We start from the raw sequence: 20,665 nt of genomic DNA, 5'->3' as shown, positions 1-20,665 counted from the left end.
CAAGAGTACAGAGTATAAGACTTGTGTGTACCTGGGTGCTAGCATAGACACGCATGCACACATATACACACACATGCACACATATACACACAGCCCTGAAATGATCTTTGCAGAGCCTGGTACAAAGGATAACAAGAGAACTTCAACATAAAATTCTGCCTGCTTTTACAACAGAAATTCAGTTAATCACATACTTACTTGCACTATGCATAACACTGTCTTTGGGATTTGGACAGTTATCTCTATTAGGAAGAAAAGGCTCGCTCTCAAATATACACCATGTGAACTCACTAATGAATAACGCCAAGAAAGAATGCAGAACTGGACTGAGGGTGTGGCTCAGGGGTAGAGAGCTCTTGCCTAGTCTGAATGTGGTTCTGAGTTTGATATTTGGGAATGTCAGTTGCTGTTAAGGGGGGGGGGGGAAGTAGGGCAGTGATACTGTAGTTAATGGAACAATGCGTTTATTTAAAAGATGCACTTAAGAAATAGTATATATAGACAAAAGGATGATGATCAGGCAAAAGCTAGGGAGACTAGGTGGAGTGGTGGTGAGTGCCTGCAATCCCAGGTACTTGGGAAGCCTGGGTGGCAGAGTAGCGGAACTGCTGTCTGAGGTAAGCCTACTCCAAAGTCCAGGATCCATCTGAACAACAAAGAAAATGAATGTCCCACAGAATAAATGACTCTATTAATAAACTGGCAAAAAGAAAAGCTAAACAGAGACTTCTCAGAATAGTAGAGGACTGGGGCGAGAGGCCCTGGTTGAATTTCCAGTACTGCCAGAACGTGCATGTGAGTTTGCATGTGTGTGCATGTGTGCAACTATCACAATAAACTAATTTATGTTGTTTACACTATCTTTAGACTCCGCGAGCCGGCCACCAAAGCCTGGGCACCACCCAGGGAAGGAAACGCGCGCTCGGCGGGCAGGGATACCGAGGCCCCGCCCATCGCGCCAGCCCGCCAATCCGCGGCCACGCTGGACGTCGACGTGCTGCGCCGTGACGTCAGAGCAAGATGGCGGCGCCCTGCGGGCCTTCCCTCCTGTCAGGCTGAGCGCCTTCGCCCCGCATGTTCTCCCTCCGCGGCTGCGGCCGCCGGCTCGCGGCTTCTCTCCGCAGACGACGCCTGTCGTCGTGCCCGCCCGGCAGCGCCGGTGCGGCGCCTGGGCCCCCGCACTTCGACGTGGTGGTCATAGGCGGGGGACATGCGGGGACCGAGGCGGCGGCCGCCGCCGCGCGGTGCGGCTCCCGCACGCTGCTCGTCACGCACCGCGTGGACACCATCGGTGAGGAGCGCGGCGGGGACGCCAGGCCCGGGGAGTCCGTCCTCCGGGGCTGCCGGAACTGAGGGTTGAAGAATACCCGGGGCTGGCCTGCTCGTTCTGAGGTTTACCTCCCTTCCTTCGGGTGGAGAGTGAAGCCAGCCCGACCCCGTGCCTCACACCTGTTATCCTCACCCCGCCCCCCCAGGAGGTTGAGATTTGGGGGTCACGGTTCGAAGCCAGCCCGCCCGGGCAGGAAAGTCTGTACAACTCTTATCCCCATCCAACCACCGAAAGGCGGCTAGTGGAGCTGTGACAGGCCAAGTGGTAGAGCGCTAGCCTTGAAGCAGGCCCTAAATTCCAGCCCCAGGACCCGCACATACTGTACACACACACACACACACACACACACACACACACACACACACACAGCTTGAAACTTTCCCGAGGTAGAGTGCTAGCCTTGAAGCAGGCCCTAAATTCCAGCCCCAGGACCCGCACATACTGTACACACACACACACACACACACACACACACACACACACACACAGCTTGAAACTTTCCCGAGGTAGAGTGCTAGCCTTGAAGCAGGCCCTAAATTCAAGCCCCAGGACCCGCACATACTGCACACACACACACACACACACACACACACACACACACAGTGCTTGAAGCTTTCCCGAGTTATTAAGTCCATACTTAAAAGGAAAGGGCTACCTACTAAAGCAGTGAAAATATGCACCAATGGAAAGATACAGAAAGGAAGTTCAAGTATTGTCTTATAGGATGCTCTCGACAGCTCTTTAATCCCATTGGGACTGTGGGATTTTTTTTTCCTTCTAATATGTCTCAAGTTTTCTGGGCTTTTTTTGTTTTTGTTTTTGTTTGTTTCGTGTAAGATAATTCTAGTCCCTACTGTAAGGTGTCCACACATTTATATGACATCAATTCTCTTTAGGTCAGATGTCCTGTAACCCTTCCTTTGGTGGCATCGGGAAGGGACATTTAATGAGGGAAGTAGATGCCTTGGATGGCCTGTGTTCTCGAATCTGTGACCAGTCTGGTGTACATTACAAAGTATTAAACCGGCGGAAGGGGCCAGCAGTCTGGGGACTGAGAGCTCAAATTGATAGGACACTCTATAAACAAAACATGCAGGTAAGAATAAGACGCGAGAATGGGCAAGGTGGTGGCAGTTGCTTAATGCGTGGTTTCAGTGGCAGTCTCTTTTGATAGAAAGAAATCCTGAGTACACCACTGCTTACCATCCGGGAAGGAGCTGTAGAAGACCTCATTCTTTCAGAACCAGAGGCAGAGCATGCTGGGAAATGTCGTGTCCGCGGTGTTGTTTTGGGTATGTACTGCTTAACAGTGTCATTGACCTCGTGCTGGACTCTGTGTGAGAAATTATTTTAAACAAAGATGTGTACATGTTTTTCTAACTCCAGGAGTTGCTTAGATAAAGAATACTAAATACTCATATTCCTCTTCTTGCCTGTCATGAAGCTCTGCCAAATTCTAGGCTCCTCAATACTTAGTGTAGCATTTGGTGTAAACCAACTGCACACCTCTTGGGGGGAGAGGGAGAAGGGGAAGGGGGGGAAATGAGGGAGGAGGTAACAAGTAGAACAAGAAATGTACTCACTGCCTTTCATATGAATCTGTAACCCCTCTGTATCACACTTTGACAATAAAGAAAAAATTAAATTAAAAAAATAGTGTAGGTCTTTGTAGCCTGCCTAATGTGTCTTTTCCTCTTAGCCTTTCTATTGTAATTTCTATTTTTTTGTAACAGTATTGGCTTTGCAGGGGGAGGGGGTCAATGCTAGGTCTTGAATTCAGGGCCTGGGTCTCTTAGCTTTTTTGTCTTATTGTCTCTTAGCTTTTTTTGCTTAAGCCTAGCACTCTAGTACACTTGAGCCGTGGTTCTGCTTCCAGGTATTTGCTGGTTAATTGGAGGTTAGAATCTAAGGGCTTTCCCGCCCAGGCTGGCTTCAAACTAGGATCTTCAGATCTCAGCCTCCTAAGTAGCTAGGATTACAGGCATGAGCCAGTGGTTCCCAGCTTAGTTAAAAACCTGATGGTTACCAACTTAATGTGTATGTTTTTACTTAAAGAGTTGTATGTTTAAGGATTTGGGAACATGGCTCCAGTGGTAGAACACCTGCTCTCACCCAATACCACCATAAAAAGAAGAGTGCATTGGCTCACACCACTGTGATCCTCCAGGTCTTAGCTTCCTAAGTAGCTCGGACTACAGGTGTGAGCCACTCGAGCACCCAGCTCATTGTACCCATTTTTAAGAATGCAGTTCCGTGTCATTACGTATATTTAGCATTTTTTTAAACCTGCATATGTTGTTATGTATGTTTATATTTTAGATCTAACTTCTACATCTGAGAGAAAACATAGGCTATTTCTGTTTCTGTGAGGCTGACTTAACATAATTTTTTCCAGGTACACCCATTTCCCTGTAAATGATAGAATGCTAATCTTTCTGATAGATGAATAGTATGCGCACCACATGTTCTTCATCCACTCATTGATTGTAGGGCACCTGGTCTATTTCCATAATGTGGCTCTTACGAATAATATGACACCGAACGTGGATGTGCCAGTGTCTTTACTATATCCTGATTTGTAATATTTCCTTGGTAGATGCCCAAGAGTGGTATCATTGGACACCATAGTGTTCTGTTTCTTTTTTTTTTTTGGCCAGTCCTGGGCCTTGGACTCAGGGCCTGAGCACCATCCCTGGCTTCTTCGCGCTCAAGGCTAGCACTCTGCCACCTGAGCCACAGTGCCCCTTCTGGCCATTTTCCATATATGTGGTGCTGGGGAATTGAACCCAGGGCTTCATGTATACGAGGCAAGCACTCTTGCCACTAGGCCATATTCCCAGTCCTCTGTTTCATTTTTTGAGAAATCTCCAAACTATCTTCCAGAGTGGTTGTGCTACTTTACATTCCCACCACCAGTGTAATAGGGTTCCTTTTCCCCCCACATCCCCACCAACATTTGTTATTATTCATATTCTCAATGCTGGCCAATCTAACTGGGGTGAGATGGAATCTCAGTGTTGTTCTGATTTACATCTCCTTTATGGCCAGGAATGTTGGGTTTCCTCATATGATTATTGGCCATTCTTTCTGTTTTTTTATGGTTTGTTTTGTTTTGCCAGTCCTGGGGCTTGGACTCAGGGCCTGAGCACTGTCCCTGTCTTCTTTTTGCTCAAGGCTAGCATTCTACCTTTTGAGTCACAGTGCCACTTCCGGCTTTTCCTGGTTATGTGGCACTGAGGAATCGAACCAAGGGCTTTGTGCATGCTAGGCAAGTACTCAACCACTAAGCCGCATTCCCAGCCCTGATTATTGGCCATTCTTACTTCTGTGAAGTCTTTATTTAACTCCTTTGCCCATTTTCTAATTGAGTTAATTGATGGGGGGATAGTTTCTTTAGCACCTTGTATATTTGTCAGTTGTCTCTCCAATTTACTGAGCTGCTGGAACTCTTTTCATAAAAAAGTTCCTAACTATGCCAGTAAGTTCTAACATTTCTCCTACTCCTTCCTGCAGTACTTTTAATGTTTCAGGCCTGACAATGAGGTGTTTGATCCATTTTGAGTTGGTATTAGTGCAAACTGACAGACATGAGTCTTAATTTCAGTCTTTTACACATGAATGTCAGTTTTTCCACTATGATTTATGGAAGAGGCTTTTCCTCCACAAATACATTTGGCTTCTTTGTCGAATATCAGATGTCTGTAAATGTATGTGCTTATTTCTGGACCTTCCAGTCTGTCCCATTGGTTTTCAGGCCTGTTTTTGTGTCAGTGCCAAGCTATTTTTGTTGTTGTTGTTGGGTTTTTTGTTGGTTGTGGGGTTGGAACTCTGGGCCTGGGCACTGTCCCTGAGCTCTTCAGTTCAAGGCTAGCACTCTGCCCCTTTAGCTACAGCGCCATTTCCAGTATTCTGGTGATTAATTGGAGATAAGCGTCTCAGGGAGTTTCCTGCCTGGGCTGGCTTTGAACCGTGATCCTCAGGTCAGCTTCCTGAGCAGCTAGGATTACAGGCATGCACCACCAGCGCTCAGCATGACAAGCTATTTTTCTTATTGTAGCTCTGTAATAAAGTTTACGGTCTGGAATTTTTACTTCTCTAGCTATTAAGAGCCTTAGTGGGCTGGGAATGTGGTTTAGTGGTAGAGTGCTTGCCTAGCAAGCATGAAGCCCTGGGTTTGATTCCTCGGCATCGCATATGTGAGGGGGGAAAGCCGGAAGTGGAGCAAAAGGAAGCTAGGGACAGTGCTCATGCCTGGAGTTCAAGCCCCAGGACTGGCAAAAAAAAGGGGAGGGGATGGAGCTTAGGTTCCAGATTAATTTTTAGGTTGTTTTTCTTATCAGTGAAGGACAGAGGTTTTGTTTTGGGTTTTTTTTTTTAATTCTAATGTAAAATACTCATTCTGTGGTAACAATAAGAAAACAGTTGTTCTGTTTTTTCCTGTCATCCAGTGGATGGAAGCACAATTTCTGCAGAGAGTGTGATTCTAACTACCGGGACATTTCTCAGAGGCATGATTGTAATTGGGTTGGATACGTATCCTGCTGGACGTTTAGGGGATCAGCCTTCTATAGGTTTGGCTCAGACTCTGGAGAAGCTGGGGTTTGTCATGGGAAGATTGAAGACTGGGACTCCACCCCGAATTGCCAAACAGTCTATTAACTTTAGCATTCTGAGCAAGCAGACACCAGATAACCCATCCGTGCCATTCAGCTTTGTCAATGAGACCGTGTGGATTAAGGTAAGACAATTCATGGGAAACCTGGCCTTACAGGGACACTATTTACAGCCCAGGTAACCAAACCATTTCTTTCCCTTTCCTTTGGACACCAAGTTACTTTACCTCACTATCACTTAGTATACAATTACTACTAGCACATTTGGCTTTCTATAAATCCTTGAATTTCATGGCTTGCATAACTTTACCTATCTTGAAATTAAACTTTTGAAATTAAACTTTTGAAACTCTTGATCTCCAGAAAATTTTCAGGACTTCTAAAATAAGCTTTTTTTCCCTCTTTTTTTCCAGTCCTGGTGCTTGAACTCAGGGCCTGGGCACTGTCCCTGAGCTTCTTTTGCTCAAGGCTAGCACACTACCACTTGAGCCACAGTGCCACTTCCTGCTTTTTCTGTTTCTGTGGTACTAAGGAATCAAACCCAGGGCTTCATACATGCTAGGCAGGCACTCCACCACTAAGCCACATTCCCAAACCAAAAGAAGCTTTTATAAACCCTTGAAAATCATCTATTGTCAATGTTTTGCCATGTTTTTCTCCCTATAAATAAAAACTTACATAAATGTGTATATGTATATTTGATGGTAAAATGGAAATTATGATGATACTTAGTATTAGAGTAAATTAGACTTTGCCAGGAAACCATACAGACATCCAGGTACAAAAACAAAGGGAAGGTTTATTGCCAGCAAAGGGATGGACAAGACCCCTTCTCACAAGAAAGAACTGAGAAGTGCCAGCTATTTTGTTAGGTGACCCGTAAGGGCCTTGGGGGTTTGAGAGATCTTGTTGCCTCATATGGCTATAGCTTCCCCCAAAGGAGTGCCATCTCAGGTGACCTATATGGCCTGCTAGATTTAGGGGGTCTTGCTGCCTTGTATGGCTGTAGCTACTCCAAAGGAGTGCTATCTCAAGGTAAAGGGAGGTAGCAGCTAATCATCTACCAAATAGGCCTAGTGTCGCTAAACTATGAGAGAGGAGACTGTTGGGCTAACAGTATATATGCTTTTAGAGTTTTTTGGGTTTTTGTTGTTGTTTGATTCAGCATTTTGATATGTAACCCAGGGTGTCCTAAACTCTCAGCCTTTCTGATTGAGATAATAAAATGCTTTTACACTTTATTGTTATTGTTCAGGTTGAGGGCCTAATGGCATGTGGATGCAATCCCAACACTACTCTGAGGATGAGGAAGGAGCATGTTTTAAAATTCAAGGCCAACTTGGACTATATAGTGAAATGGTAGGTAGGTAGGTAGGTAGGTAGGTAGGTAGGTAGGTAGGTAGGTAGATAGATGAGAGAATGAATGTCCAGGCTTACATAAAGTGATTAAATAGTATAAAAAAACCATTGAAATCATCACTCAACTTCAACATGTAACTTTTTTTGTTTCTGTTTTTTTTTTGTTGTTGTTTTTACTGGTACCAGTCCTGGGAATTGAACTCAGGGCCTAGGCACTGTCCCTGAGATTCTTTTCCTCAAGGCTAGCACTCTACTACTTGAGCCACAGTACCACTTCCAGCTTTTTCTGAGTGACTTACTGGAAACAAAGGCTCATGGACTTTCCTGCCCAGGCTGGCTTCGAACTGTGATCCCCAAATCTCAACCCATTGAGTAGCTAGAATTACAGGCATGAACCACCAGTGCCAAGCACCTGTAACATTTTGACATTGTTATTTTACTATTTGCTGAGTTTTAAAATAATTCCCATCCCTCTACCACTTGAGCCGCTTCTCAGCCACTTTTTGTGTTAATTATTTTTAAGGTAGATTCTCACTTTGTGTCTAGGCTGGCCCCTTGATCTCAGCCACCCAACCAGCTAGGATTACAGGCTTGAGCCACTGGTCAAGAGCATTTTTTGGAAACCATTATCATACTAAACAAAACATCAATTCTTAGATGGGGGTGGAGTGTGTGTGTGTGTGTGTGTGTGTGTGTGTGTGTGTGTGTGTGTGTGTATAGTACCAGGGTTTGCACAGGGCCTCACACTTGTTAATAAGCAGCTGCTTGTTATGTGTACCACGTTCCCAGCCCTCTTACTAACATTTCATACATGGTGCTCATTTTTCCTTGTCTTTAATCTGTGTTCAGTCCCTAGTACTACAAAATAAAAATCATAGTTTTATTTGAATCAAAAACCAAATAAAGGGGCTGGGGATATGGCCTAGTGGCAAGAGTGCTTGCCTTGTATACGTGAAGCCCTGGGTTTGATTCCCCAGCGCCACATATATAGAAAATGTCCAGAAGTGGCACTGTGGCTCAAGTGGCAGAGTGCTAGCCTTGAGCGAAAAGAAACCAGGGACAGTGCTCAGGCCCTGAGCCCAAGGCCCAGGACTAGCAAAAAAAACCCAAAAGAACACACATCATCTTGCTTATGTTTTATAATTACTTGCCGCTTTTTAAAATTAACATTAATAAATGAAAGAGATTGAGGTTTTGTGTGTGTGTGTGTGTGTGTGTGTAAGTGTAAGTTGTGGGGCTTGAAGTCAGGGCCTGGGTGCTGTCCCTGGCTTCCTTTTGTGCAAGGCTAGCACTCTGCCACTTGAGCCACAGCGCCACTTCTGGCCGTTTTCTGTATATGTGGTGCTGGGGAATCGAACCCAGGGCCTCATGTATACGAGGCAAGCTCTCTTGCCACTAGGCCATATCCCCAGCCCCCCTGAGCTGCTTTTTGCTCAAAGCTAGCACTCTGCCACTTGAGCCACAGTGCCATTTCACCTTTTGCTATTTATGTGGTGCTGAGGAGTTGAACTCAGGGCTTCATGCATGTTAGACAAGCACTAAGCCACACAATGCCACTTGAGGTTTTCTAGCAGTTAATTGGAGATAAGAGTCTAATGGCCTTTCTTGCCTGGGCTGGCTTTGAACTGCGACCTTCAGATCTCAGCCTTCTGAGTTGCTAGGATTACAGGCATGAGCCACCAGCACCTGGCTTCCTCCTTCCCTCCTTCCTTCCCTCCCTCCCTCCCTCCCACCCTCCCTCCCTCCCTCCCTCCTTTCCTCCCTTCCTCCCTCCCTCCCTACCTCTCTTCTTCCCTTCCTTCCTCCCTCCCTTCCTTCCTTCCTTTTTTCCTTCCTCCCCTCCCTCCCTCCCTCCTTCCTTCTTTCCTAGAGGCTTGCATAGACTTTGTGGGATTTTTTTCCCCCAGTCCTGGGCTTTAATTCAGGGCATGAGCACTGTCTCTGAGCTTCTTTTTGCCCAAGGGTAGCTCTTGACCACTTGAGCCACAGCACCGCTTCTGGCTTTTTCTGTTCACATGGTACTGAAGAATCAATCAAACCCAGGGCTTCATGCATGCTAGACAAGCATTCTACCACTATTGCTTCATCTTTTGGGTTTTTAATTTGGGGCAAGATTATTTTATAGGTAGTTCCAGGCATTATGCATACATTGAATGTCTATTAAGGTAGTTAGATATTATGTGGGCTTTATTTGGAATAGAGACAAACTCCATATCTGGATGCTGTGTTAACAGCCAGAAGATCAGTTGCCTTGTTATTTGACCCACACCAACCCCAGCGTGGATGCCATTATCCTTGAGAACCTCCACCTTAATAGTCATGTTAAGGAAACCACAAGAGGGCCTCGGTAAGGACAATATATCAGTGCTGTTACTTTGGGGAATAATGTCAATCTTTTTGTTGTTATTGTTCTTCATTTAAATTTCTTGTATTCCAATGTCCTCTTCTAGATACTGTCCCTCTATTGAATCAAAGGTGTTACGCTTTCCAAACCGTGTACATCAGGTTTGGCTGGAACCTGAAGGAATGGATTCTGACCTTATCTACCCGCAAGGCTTGTCTGTGACACTGCCAGCTGAGTTGCAGGAAAAGATGATCACAAGTATCAGAGGCTTGGAGAAAGCTAAAATGATTCATCCAGGTAAAGCAGCTGTTCCTTCAGAGCAGCTTAGCACTGTGTTAGTGAGAAGCTGAGAGCTACTTTCATTGTTGCTTAAAGCCTCAGGAGATGAAACTCAGTGTTTGTACATTTAAAATAGTCTTTCTTTTTGCAGAATACTCATTGAATGGATATTTATTTGTACTCCTACCGTAAGAAAAATCCAGCTCTGCTTTTACTTATTTAATGCGTTTCTCTTTGTCAGGTTATGGTGTTCAGTATGACTACTTAGACCCCCGTCAGATCACATCTTCTCTTGAGACTCATTTGGTTCAACGACTCTTCTTTGCTGGACAGATAAATGGCACTACGGGTTATGAGGAAGCTGCAGCCCAGGTAAGAGCTTAATCAGATGATACAATAGATCAGAAGGAAGCCAGGCGCCAGTGGCTCATTCCTATAATCCTTACCACTCAGGAGGCGGAGATCTGAGGATCATGGTTTGAAGCCAGCCCATGCAGCAAAGTCTGTGAGGCCCTTATCTCCAGTTAACTACCAAAAAGCCAGAAGTGAAGCTGTGGCTAAAGTAGTAGAGTGCTAACCCTCATCTCTAAGGAGACATAACGCCATGTTCCTATTGTGCTGACCACCTCTGGTGTGTTCCTCATGGCCTGCTCTCTTCCTGCTCACAGTTCTTTCCAAGTGGTATTCTGGGTGAGATAGCTGCACTCGGTTTGTAGGGGCTTTGTAAACATCGCAGTCCTCTCCTAGGGTGTGGTAGCTGGAATTAACGCCAGTCTGCGGGCCAGGGGCAGGCCACCCTTCATCATGAGTCGGACAGAAGGCTACATAGGAGTGTTGATTGATGACCTCACCACGCAGGGCACCTGTGAGCCATACCGAATGTTCACCAGCCGCGTGGAGTTCCGCTTGTCACTGCGTCCTGATAATGCCGACAGCCGGCTCACATTCCGAGGTACTCTACCAAGTGCTGTGACCTCATTTATTGTTCTTTAAAACTTCTCTCATCGGAGAACTGGGATCGGAGCTTAGTGATAGAGTGCATGCCAGCATGCATGAGGCCCTGGGTTCAATTCTTTGGTACCACATCAAAACAACTGGAAAAAAGAAGTCATTAAATAAATCATAAAAATAAAATGGGCAGTTTAAAAAACAAAAAACAACAAACTTCTCTCATCATGTTCTGTTTCTCTTCCATAGGGTACAAGGAAGCTGGCTGTGTGTCCCAACAACGATATGAAAGAGCTTCTTGGATGAAGTCTTCCTTAGAAGAAGGTATTTCTGTATTGAAATCCATTGAATTTTCCAGCTCCAAATGGAAGATGTTGATCCCACAGGCTTCTATAAGCATAAATAAAAGTCTGCCTGTCAGGTATGCATTTTTTTCCCCTAGTGGTATTAGAGTTTGAACTCAGTGCCTTGTTCTCACTTGGCTTGCTTGCTCTGCTTGTCTTCTACCATGTGAGCTACACCTGTGCTCCTAAACAGCGCGTACGCTAGTCCTGAGTCTTGACCTCAGCTTTTGTGCTCAAGGCTAGCACTCTACCACTTGAGCCACAGCGCCACTTCCTGTGTTTTGGTGGTTAATTGGAGAAGAGAGAGTCTCACATACTTTCTTGCTTGGGCTGGCTTCAAACTACCATTCTCAAATCTCAGCCTCCTGAGTAGCTAGCATTACAGGTATGAGATACTGGTGCACAATTCAAACAGATTTTTATTTATTTATTTTTTTGCCAGTCCTGAGGACCAAACTCTGGGCCTGAGCACTGTCCCTGGCTTCTTTTTGCTCAAGGCTAGCACTCTACCACTTGAGCCACAGCACCACTTCTGGCTTTTTTCATATATGTGGTGCTGAGAAATTGAACCCAGGGTTTCATGTATATGAGGCAAACACTATACCACTAGGCCATATTCCCAGCCCCTCAAACAGATTTTTAATAATAATATTGCCATTATTGCTAGTAGTAGTAATAAGTAGAAATTTATTGTTATAAGCATTAAGTGCACACTATAGAAGTAATCAACTCAGTGAAGAATGGATCACTAATAAAGATGGTGGGTATCTTGGTCTATCTAGGCTATTATAGCAAAAAGTACCATAGGGCTAGCAGTATTACTCAACAGCAGAGTACTTGTTTAGTGTGCTTGATGCCCCAGCAAAATCAATCATCAATCAACAAGTTAATAAGAAACCTTTAGAATGAGTTATATATATATGGATGAACAGTGTACTAGGAGCTGGGAATGTGGCTTAGTGGTAGAGTGCTTGTCTAGCGTTCATGAAGCCCTGGGTCCAATTCCTCAGTACCACATCAACAGTGCTAGCCTTGAGCAAAAAGAAGCCAGGGACAGTGCTCAAACCCTGAGTTCAAGCCCCAGGACTGGCCTTTTTTTTCTATAAAGAATGTTGTATGCAGGGCTGGGGATATAGCCTAGTGGCAAGAGTGCCTGCCTCGGATACACGAGGCCCTAGGTTCGATTCCCCAGCACCACATATACAGAAAACGGCCAGAAGTGGCGCTGTGGCTCAAGTGGCAGAGTGCTAGCCTTGAGCGGGAAGAAGCCAGGGACAGTGCTCAGGCCCTGAGTCCAAGGCCCACGACTGGCCAAAAAAAAAAAAAAAAGAATGTTGTATGCAAAAGGACAACTAGGATATAGCATGGCCTAACTAAACAATGTGTTCCTTGTGATTTGACAGTATGATGAAACCCTTGTCAGCAGGGTTTTCTACAAGTGTGTGCAACGAGGAGGATGGATTAATTGTAATCATTAGCTGCTATTTCTTTTTCTTTTTCTTTCTTTTTCATGTTTTTTTTTTTTTTTTTTTTTTGCCAGTCCTGGGGCTTGGACTCAGGGCCTGAGCACTGTCCCTGGCTTCTTTTTGCTCAAGGCTAGCACTCTACCACTTGAGTCACAGTGCCACTGCTGGCTTTTTCTATATATATATGTAGTACTGAGGAATCGAACCCAGAGCTTCATGTATGCAGGGCAAGCACTCTACCACTAGGCCATATCCCCAGCCCCACTTAGCTGCTATTTTTAACAATAAGGAATCGGGCAGAATCAGTTATTAACACTTCCTGAGCCAGACACAGGTGGCTTACTTCTGTAATTCTAACTACTTGGGAGGTTGAGATCTGAGAATCACAGTGGGAAGCCAACCTGGGGAAGAAAGCGCATGAACCTCTTATCTACAAATAACCACCCAAGTGCCACAAGTGAAAGCTCACTTGGTAGAGCACCAGCCTTCAGCGGTGAAGCTAAGGATAGTAAGGTGCTGAGTTCAAGCTCTCATCCAGTAACGATACACCAAACAGAAACTTGCTGGTACCCTAGTGTTCAACAGATCTGCTATATTTGCTCACTTTGGAAAGAATTAGAATAATGTGGTTATTCCACGGGCCTTGTTTGAAATGTCATGGCTAGGCGTGGTGTTACAGAACTTTGCTGTCTTCCCAGAGCGTTGGATGTTCTGAAGTATGAGAAGGTGGACATGGAGTTGTTAGCCAATGCGGTGCCAGAGCCCTTGAGGAAGTACGCGCAATGTAGAGAGCTAGCTGAAAGACTGAAGATAGAAGGTACAGAGTCAATTTCCTACTTAAAGCTGGGCACCGATGGCTCATGCCTGTGATCCTAGCTACACAGGAGTCTGCAGTTTGAAGCCAGCCCAAGCAGAAAAGTCTGTGAGACTACCACCCCCTTCCCCCACCCTCCACTCCTGTCCTGGAGTTTGGGACTCGGGGCCTGGCTTCTTTTTGCTCAAGGCCAATGCTCTGGCTCTTGGGCCACAGCACCACTTCCGGCTTTTTCTTTTTATATGGTGCTGAGGAATCGAACCCAGGGCTTCATGAATGCAAGGCAAGCACTCTACCACTAAGCCACATTCCCAGCCCTCTGTAACTTTTTTCTGGACTTTTTTTTCTTTCTTGCCAGTTCTGGGAGTTGAACTCTGGGTCTGGGTGCTGTCCCTGAGCTTCTTGTTGCCCAAGGCTAGCACTCTACCATTTGAGTACAACACCACTTCTGCCTTTTTCTGTTTATGTGGTGCTGAGGATTGAACCCAGGGTTTCATGCATGCTAGGCAAGCATGCTACCGCTAAGTCACATTCCCAGCCCCATCATTTAGAGTTTAAGACAGGTTTTTAATTTAGTTAGGAACAAAGTGCCTTAATTACAGAATAATTACAAATTTTCTTCCTAATTCCACTTCTAAGTAAAACCTTTAATCTTAGCTAGGATTATAGATGTGAGTCATGGGTATCTGGCAAATTATTTAAATTATATGTTGTTGTCAACTAAGAAGCTTCCTTAATAAGGGAAGAGAGGGCTTCTCTAGCATGCTCAAAGCTGTAGGTTCCATTCCCAAAATCATACTAAAGTAGGTTTGTATGTACACACACACATACATATATTCATGTGTATATGTGTCTGTCTGTCTATAGACTCTTATCTCCAACTAACCACCAAAAATCCAGAAGTAGAGCTGTGGCTCAAGTAGTTGAGCTCTAGCCTTGAGCAAAAAAGTTCAGAGACAGTGCTGAGACCCCGAGTTCAAGCCCAGGACAAGCACAAAAATAAATAAATAAATAAATAAAAAGATTTACACTGACAGGAAAAGCAAATTCAGTTCTTTTTAGTTTTCTAGATACTTCAAGTATAAAGGATGTACATTAAACCACCAGATAGAACCCTGTAGTTTAATCAACAAGGTGCTCCCTTTATCATACATAGCCTCAGTTTCCAAATTCACCCAATGCCAAATGAGTGTCACATAAGTCAGGGCAATGCAGAAGCTCTTTGTAACTCATTCAGTGTTAAATAAATGTGGATCTCTGGTATATATAACCTGGATATCAACATAATTCTAACTTTGTTCACCAGCAACTTATGAATCAGCACTGTCCTATCAGCTACAAGAAATAAAGGAAGTTCAGCGAGACGAAGCTCTCTTGCTGCCAGAAGACCTAGATTATTTGACTGTCAGAGATGTGTCTTTGTCAGATGAAGTTCGAGAGAAGCTGCACCTCAGTCGTCCACAAACAGTAAGAAAACAGGCAGCGGGATAAGAACAAGTTCTAAAGAGCCAGTGCTTCATCATATTTTAAACCTGGGAGTCACGTAGCTGTATAACTAATGTTTTATTTAATCATGAGAAATTTAATGGCTGGGCATAGTTGTACACAACTATACTCCCAGCTATTTGGGAGGAAGAGTTATGAGGATTTTGAGCTCAAGGCCAGGCCAGGCAAGACCTCATCTTAAAAAACACAGAAACAAAAAGGGTTGGGGTATGGCTCAAGTGGCAAGTATGCCTAGCATGTTCTTGGTTCTGTGTTCAATTCCCAGTATTATACAAAACAGGAAAAGAAAGTTAACTTCATATATTGTTGGGGGGGCGGGGGGCTGGTCAGTCCTGAGGCTTGAACTGGAACTGGTCACTATCCCTGAGCTTTTTCTCAAAGCTAGTGTTCTATCCCTTGAGCCACAGGTCCACTTTCAGCTTTTTCTGAGTTGTTGAGTGGAGAAGAGTCTCTTAGACTTTCCTGCCTGAAGTGACTTTGAACTGAGATCCTCAGAGCTCAACCTCCTGAGTAGGATTACAGGCACGAGCCACTGGTGTCTGGAAAATGTGTATTTTCTTTCTTTCTTTTTTTTTTTGGCACTGTGGGGCTTGAACTCAGCACCCGGCAAGCCTTCAGCACCCAGTATTCCCAGGCGGTCTCCCATCCAAGTACTAACCAGGCCTGGCCCTGCTTAGCTTCCCAGATCAGATGAGACTGGGTGCTTTCAGTGTAGTATGGCCATAAACTGTATTTTCTTTTTTTTTTTTTTTTTTTTTTTTTGCCAGTCCTGGGCCTTGAACTCAGGGCCTGAGCACTGTCCCTGGCTTCTTCTTGCTCAAGGCTAGCACTCTGCCACTTGAGCCACAGCGCCACTTCTGGCCATTTTCTGTATATATGGTGCTGGGGAATCGAACCCACGGCTTCATGTATACACGGCAGGCACTCTTGCCACTTGGCTATATCCCCAGCCCAAACTGTATTTTCTTTATGTGCAGTAGATGCTATGTGTCCATGAGCAGTGATTAAAGCTAAGTGAAAATAAGTAGCTAGAAATGAAGAATTGGTTTGGATTGTTCTTTCCTAGCTCTAGCCATGTACAAACTAGTGTGAATATGGGCATGACTTGAACCATTCTCGCTGGAAATAAAGCACAGTGTTTTTAAGGTCACTACATAGACTCCTCCCTAGGGTTGTGTACTGCTGCCTTGGGGGCGAGGGGGGCCAAGGGAACCTGAACTCTTGGCCCTGTGCTTAGGCCTAATTGTGTGACAGGGTATGCCAGCGAGTTCTGGGGTGTGTGTGTGTGTGTGTGTGTGTGTGTGTGTGCGTGTGCGTGTGCGTGTGTGTGCGTGCTGTCGCTGCGTCTTGAACTCAGAGCCTGAGCTTTTTTTGCCCAAAGCTGGAGCTCTGTCTACCACTTGGAGCCACATGTCCACTTCCAGCTTTTTGCTGGTTAATTGGAGATAAGAGTTTTGGGGAGTTTCCTGCTGAGGCTGGCTTCAAACTGATCCTCAGACCTCAGCCTCTTGAGTAGTTAGAATTACAAGCAGGAGCCCAGCTGCAACTTTTCTTCATTTTTAAAACTATATTCTATAATATCAAGTTTTGTGGGGGTTTTGGCCAGTCCTGGGGCTTGAACTCAGGGCCAAGGCACCATCCTTGGCTTTCTTTTGATCAAGGCTAGCACTCTACCTCTTGAGCCACAGCGCCACTTCCAGCTTTTTTTCTGTGTATGTGGTGCTGAGGAATCAAACCCAAGGCTTCATGTATGCAAGGCAAGCGCTCTACCACTAGGCCATATTCCCAGCCCAGTATCAAGTTTTTATAAAATGTTTAAAGATATTCTTTGCTTATTGCTTCTGAGATGTACATTTTCCCACATTTTAATGTGTTTAAAATCGGTTTATCAGCTGGGAGCTGGAGGCTCATGCCTGCAGATACATGGAGCCTCAGTTCAGGCCCCAGTACCAAAAATAATTAAATATATATGTGGGTGTATACATATGTATAATAAGTATACACATATGTATACACACATACATGGATATTCTGCTACTGAAATATTATAGAGACTAAAACAATAGGTACTGTGCCTCATCATCACTGGGCCTTTTATAGTACTCTACCACTAGGACACATTCCCAACCCTTCCATTCTTTCTTTCTCCCCTGCCATCCTTACTCTATAATTTGTCATATCAATCCTCATAGTTTTTCTTTTCTAGGAAAAAAAAATTTTTTTAAGGGAAAAACATTACAAATAAAAATGTAAAAAAACAAAGTATTACAGTATTATACCATATTGCAAAATGCATGACCTCCAAATGTGGAGATACACACACACTTTTGGGGTTATATTGGAGATTGAATGAACTCAGAGCCCTGTGCTTGGTAAGTAAGTACTTCACCATTTGAACCACACCTACAGTCCTTGTTCGTGTTTTTGTTGTTGTTGTTTTTGGCCAGTTCTGGATTCCTGTTTTGGACTCAGGGCCTGAGCACTGTCCCTGACTTCTTTTTGCTCAAGGCCAGCACTCTGCCACTGAGCCACAGCGCCACTTCTGGCCATTTTCTGTATATGTGTTGCTGGGGAATTGAACCCAGGGCCTCATGTATAGGAGGCAAACACTCTTGCCACTAGGCCATATTCCCAGCCCACTCAGACATCATTTTAATTTCTCTGAGCTGGAGGTGTAAATAATAATCACATTTTCTTTATTGGCCTTGCAAGATTATTTTGAAATAAATTAAAATATTATGACTTAAATGGCTATAGTAACCCAAACTTGTAATCCCAGTACTAGAGAGGTGAAGACAAAAGAAGATCTCTAGTTTAGTGCCATCTTGGCTATCTGGTAGGTTTGAGGCCATCCTGGTCTACATAGTGATATCCTGTCTTCAAACAAAAAAAAAAGCTGGGCACCAATAACTATAAGTTAGTTACTCAGGACACTGAGATCTTTGGATTAAAGTTTGGGTAGAAAAACACACCGTCTCCAGTTAGCCAGCAAATTACGAGTCTCAGTCATTCCTGAAGTGGTCGTGCTCCAGCCAGGAGCAAGAAAGCCACGCGAAGCTTGTGCCTCACAACTGTAACTCCAACTATTGAAGAGGCTGAGGTCTGAGGACCACGGGTCACAGCCAGCCAGGCAGGAAATTCTGTGGGATGCCCTTATCTGCAAGTCACCCGCAAAGCTGACGGAGCTGTGGCTCCACTCAAGTGCCACCCATTTTGGGTGCTGGTGTCACACGTCTGTAATCCTAGCTACTTAGGAAGCTGGGATCTGAGGATGGCAGTTCGAAGTCAGCCCAGGCAGGAAAGTCTGTGAGAGTCTTATCTACAGTAAGCTACCAAAAAAGCCAGAAGCCGAGCTGTGTAGCTCAAGTGGTAGAGCACTAGCCTTGATCAAAAGAAGCTCAGACAGCCTTGAGTTCAAGCCTTAGGAGCAGTGCGTGTGCATGCATACACACACACAAACACACGGGCCAGCTTTGAGTGAAAAAGTTAAGGGACAGCACCCAGACCCTGAGTTCATGACCCAGCACAAAAAAAAGAGAAGGAAAAAGATAATGATTTTAAAATATGTAATCTTGGTGTGGCAGTGTATGTGTGTAGCTACGTGGGAGGCTGATGCCAGACCAGAAGACCAGACCCCAATCCCCAAACCTAAGTATTTTAACACAGGATTAATTTATATTTTGGGTTTTTTTGTCGGTCATGGGGCTTGAACTCGGGGCCTGGTCTCTGTCCCTGAGCTCTTCAGCTCAAGGCCAGGGCTCTGCCACTTAAGCCACAGTGCCCCATCCGGTTTTCTTGTGGTTAATTGGAGTTAAGAGTCTCAAGGACTTTCCTTCTGGGGCCAGCTTTGAACCGTGCTCCTCAGATCTCAGCCTCGAGTAGCTAGGATTACTGGCGTGAGTCACCGGTGCCTGGCTCCTAGGATTAATTTATAAGCTACACGCTAAGGTTGCTGAGAGTTGGAGAATGGGAGTGATTTGACATGGCTTGCTCCTTTCTCCTGTGCTTTAATCCCTTAGATCGGGGCTGCTAGTCGTATACCTGGAGTGACACCTGCTGCCATTGTCAACCTGCTCAGATTCGTGAAGACAGCTCAGCAGAGGCGAGCCGCCAAGCGCGAGCCGCCCCCCGCCCAGCCGTGCCCACCTGCTGCACACACGCTTCAGGAGCTCTAGCTTTCACCTCGTGAAAGATTAGAACCATTGAACTCCTATGGAAACAGCTGGATGAGGTTAGCAGGGCTTTGTCATGCAGAGGACGACAAAGAATGTAATTGTGCTTCTTAGTGTGACTGAGAAAATAGCTATGAACCATTTTTACTCTTTTCCTTGGGAACTCTAACTCAGTGGCCCAGCTGTATACCTTCATACAACATTCATCAAAGAAAGATAGTAGTGCTGGGCACTGGTTACTCACACTTGTAATTCTAGCTACTCAGGAGGCTGAAATCTGAGAATCATGGTTCAAAACCAGCCCAGACAACAATGTCTGTGAGACTCTTATCTCCAATAAACTACCCAGAAAAAGCCAGAGGTGGCACTGTGGCTCAAGTGTTAGAGTGCTAGCCTTGAGAAAAAGAAGCTCAGAGACAGTGAATATCCAGGCCCTGAGTCCAAGCCCCAGGACTGGCACAAAAAAAAAGAAGAGAAAAAAAAGGAAAGACCAAAGCAAGCAAACAAACAAAACCCTAAACAATCTCAATGAATAGATTTGCCTACTCACGGAAGTGATTTGCTTACAGGCTTATCTAGGTGTAGTCTGTTCGGAAAGAAATTTTTACCTGGTTATATAGATTAAGAAACTGTTAAAGTTTGATGTTATTAAGGCTGAAAATTGACACTGTAATATCATGAGTCATTCAGGTAATTTCTGGTTTCAGAATGTGATAGGGATGGTGCAAATGGATTAAGATTCCTGTACTTACTCAAGTTCTGTGAGATAGATTAGAAATCACTACTGTTTCTCACATCCACAATGTTGAAACTTGATAACCTAGTTAAGCGAAAATAAAGGTAGTTATTCTCTATCATACAATAAAGGTATTTTCTTCTGAAATAGCCTTGGCCGTGACTTACTCTGAAGGCAGGATCCAGTGCCCCGTGAGTGGCATGTCTAGGTTTGGGTCGGAGCTGAGAGCCTGGGTGGGTGGGGCAGCTGGCCCCTTTGCTGGCTCCTCACACAGTGCCTTTCGGGGTAGACAGGGAGCTGGCGCGGCCATCCGGGCTAGGGAGCCCTGCCTGCCCTGGAGTGGCATCTGTCAGCCCAGGGAGACTGGGCCAAACAGGTGCTTGGGAGAGGTTCAAGGGCTCCAGAGTCGCTTTGGCCCCAGACTGCTATGTGAAGCCTGCTCATGAGCGCCAGGCTCCAAGTATCTTGTTACAGTGCCATGTGGCCAGTTGGATGGAGTTGAGTTTTCTATCTGGTTTTATTTTTTGGTGCTGGGTCTTGAATTCAGGGTCTGGGCTCTGTCCCTTAGCTTTTCCTAATCTAGGCTAGTGCTCCACCACTTGAGCCACATCTCCAATTCCACCTGTCTGCTTATTCATTGGAGATAAGAGTCATGGACTTTCCTGCCTGGGCTGGCTTCACACTGTGACCCCAGATCTCAGCCTCTGGAGTGAGCCACTGTGCGGCCAGGTTCCATGCAATTTTAGTCTTTTCA

General features: G+C 45.1%; 1 protein-coding gene and 1 pseudogene across 1 annotated transcript; one reads left to right on the top strand and one right to left on the bottom strand.

Moving 5' to 3' along the window:
* The first annotated feature begins 1,009 nt into the window (after positions 1-1,009).
* On the top strand, positions 1,010-19,518 carry Mto1 (mitochondrial tRNA translation optimization 1). Its single transcript, XM_048353689.1, has 12 exons — positions 1,010-1,291; positions 2,227-2,426; positions 2,505-2,622; positions 5,779-6,068; positions 9,537-9,649; positions 9,753-9,943; positions 10,167-10,297; positions 10,673-10,877; positions 11,123-11,294; positions 13,382-13,500; positions 14,804-14,964; positions 19,023-19,518. Exons 1-12 carry the CDS (start codon positions 1,075-1,077, stop codon positions 19,176-19,178), a joined length of 2,073 nt encoding a protein of 690 aa, XP_048209646.1. The 5' UTR covers positions 1,010-1,074; the 3' UTR covers positions 19,179-19,518.
* LOC125357797 lies at positions 15,613-15,731 on the bottom strand (annotated as a pseudogene).
* Positions 19,519-20,665: the final 1,147 nt, after the last annotated feature.

The sequence above is a fragment of the Perognathus longimembris genome, chromosome 9, assembly GCF_023159225.1.
Source record: "Perognathus longimembris pacificus isolate PPM17 chromosome 9, ASM2315922v1, whole genome shotgun sequence".
In the NCBI taxonomy this organism is placed as follows: domain Eukaryota; kingdom Metazoa; phylum Chordata; class Mammalia; order Rodentia; family Heteromyidae; genus Perognathus; species Perognathus longimembris.
This window is presented reverse-complemented; position numbering and strand designations above follow the sequence as displayed.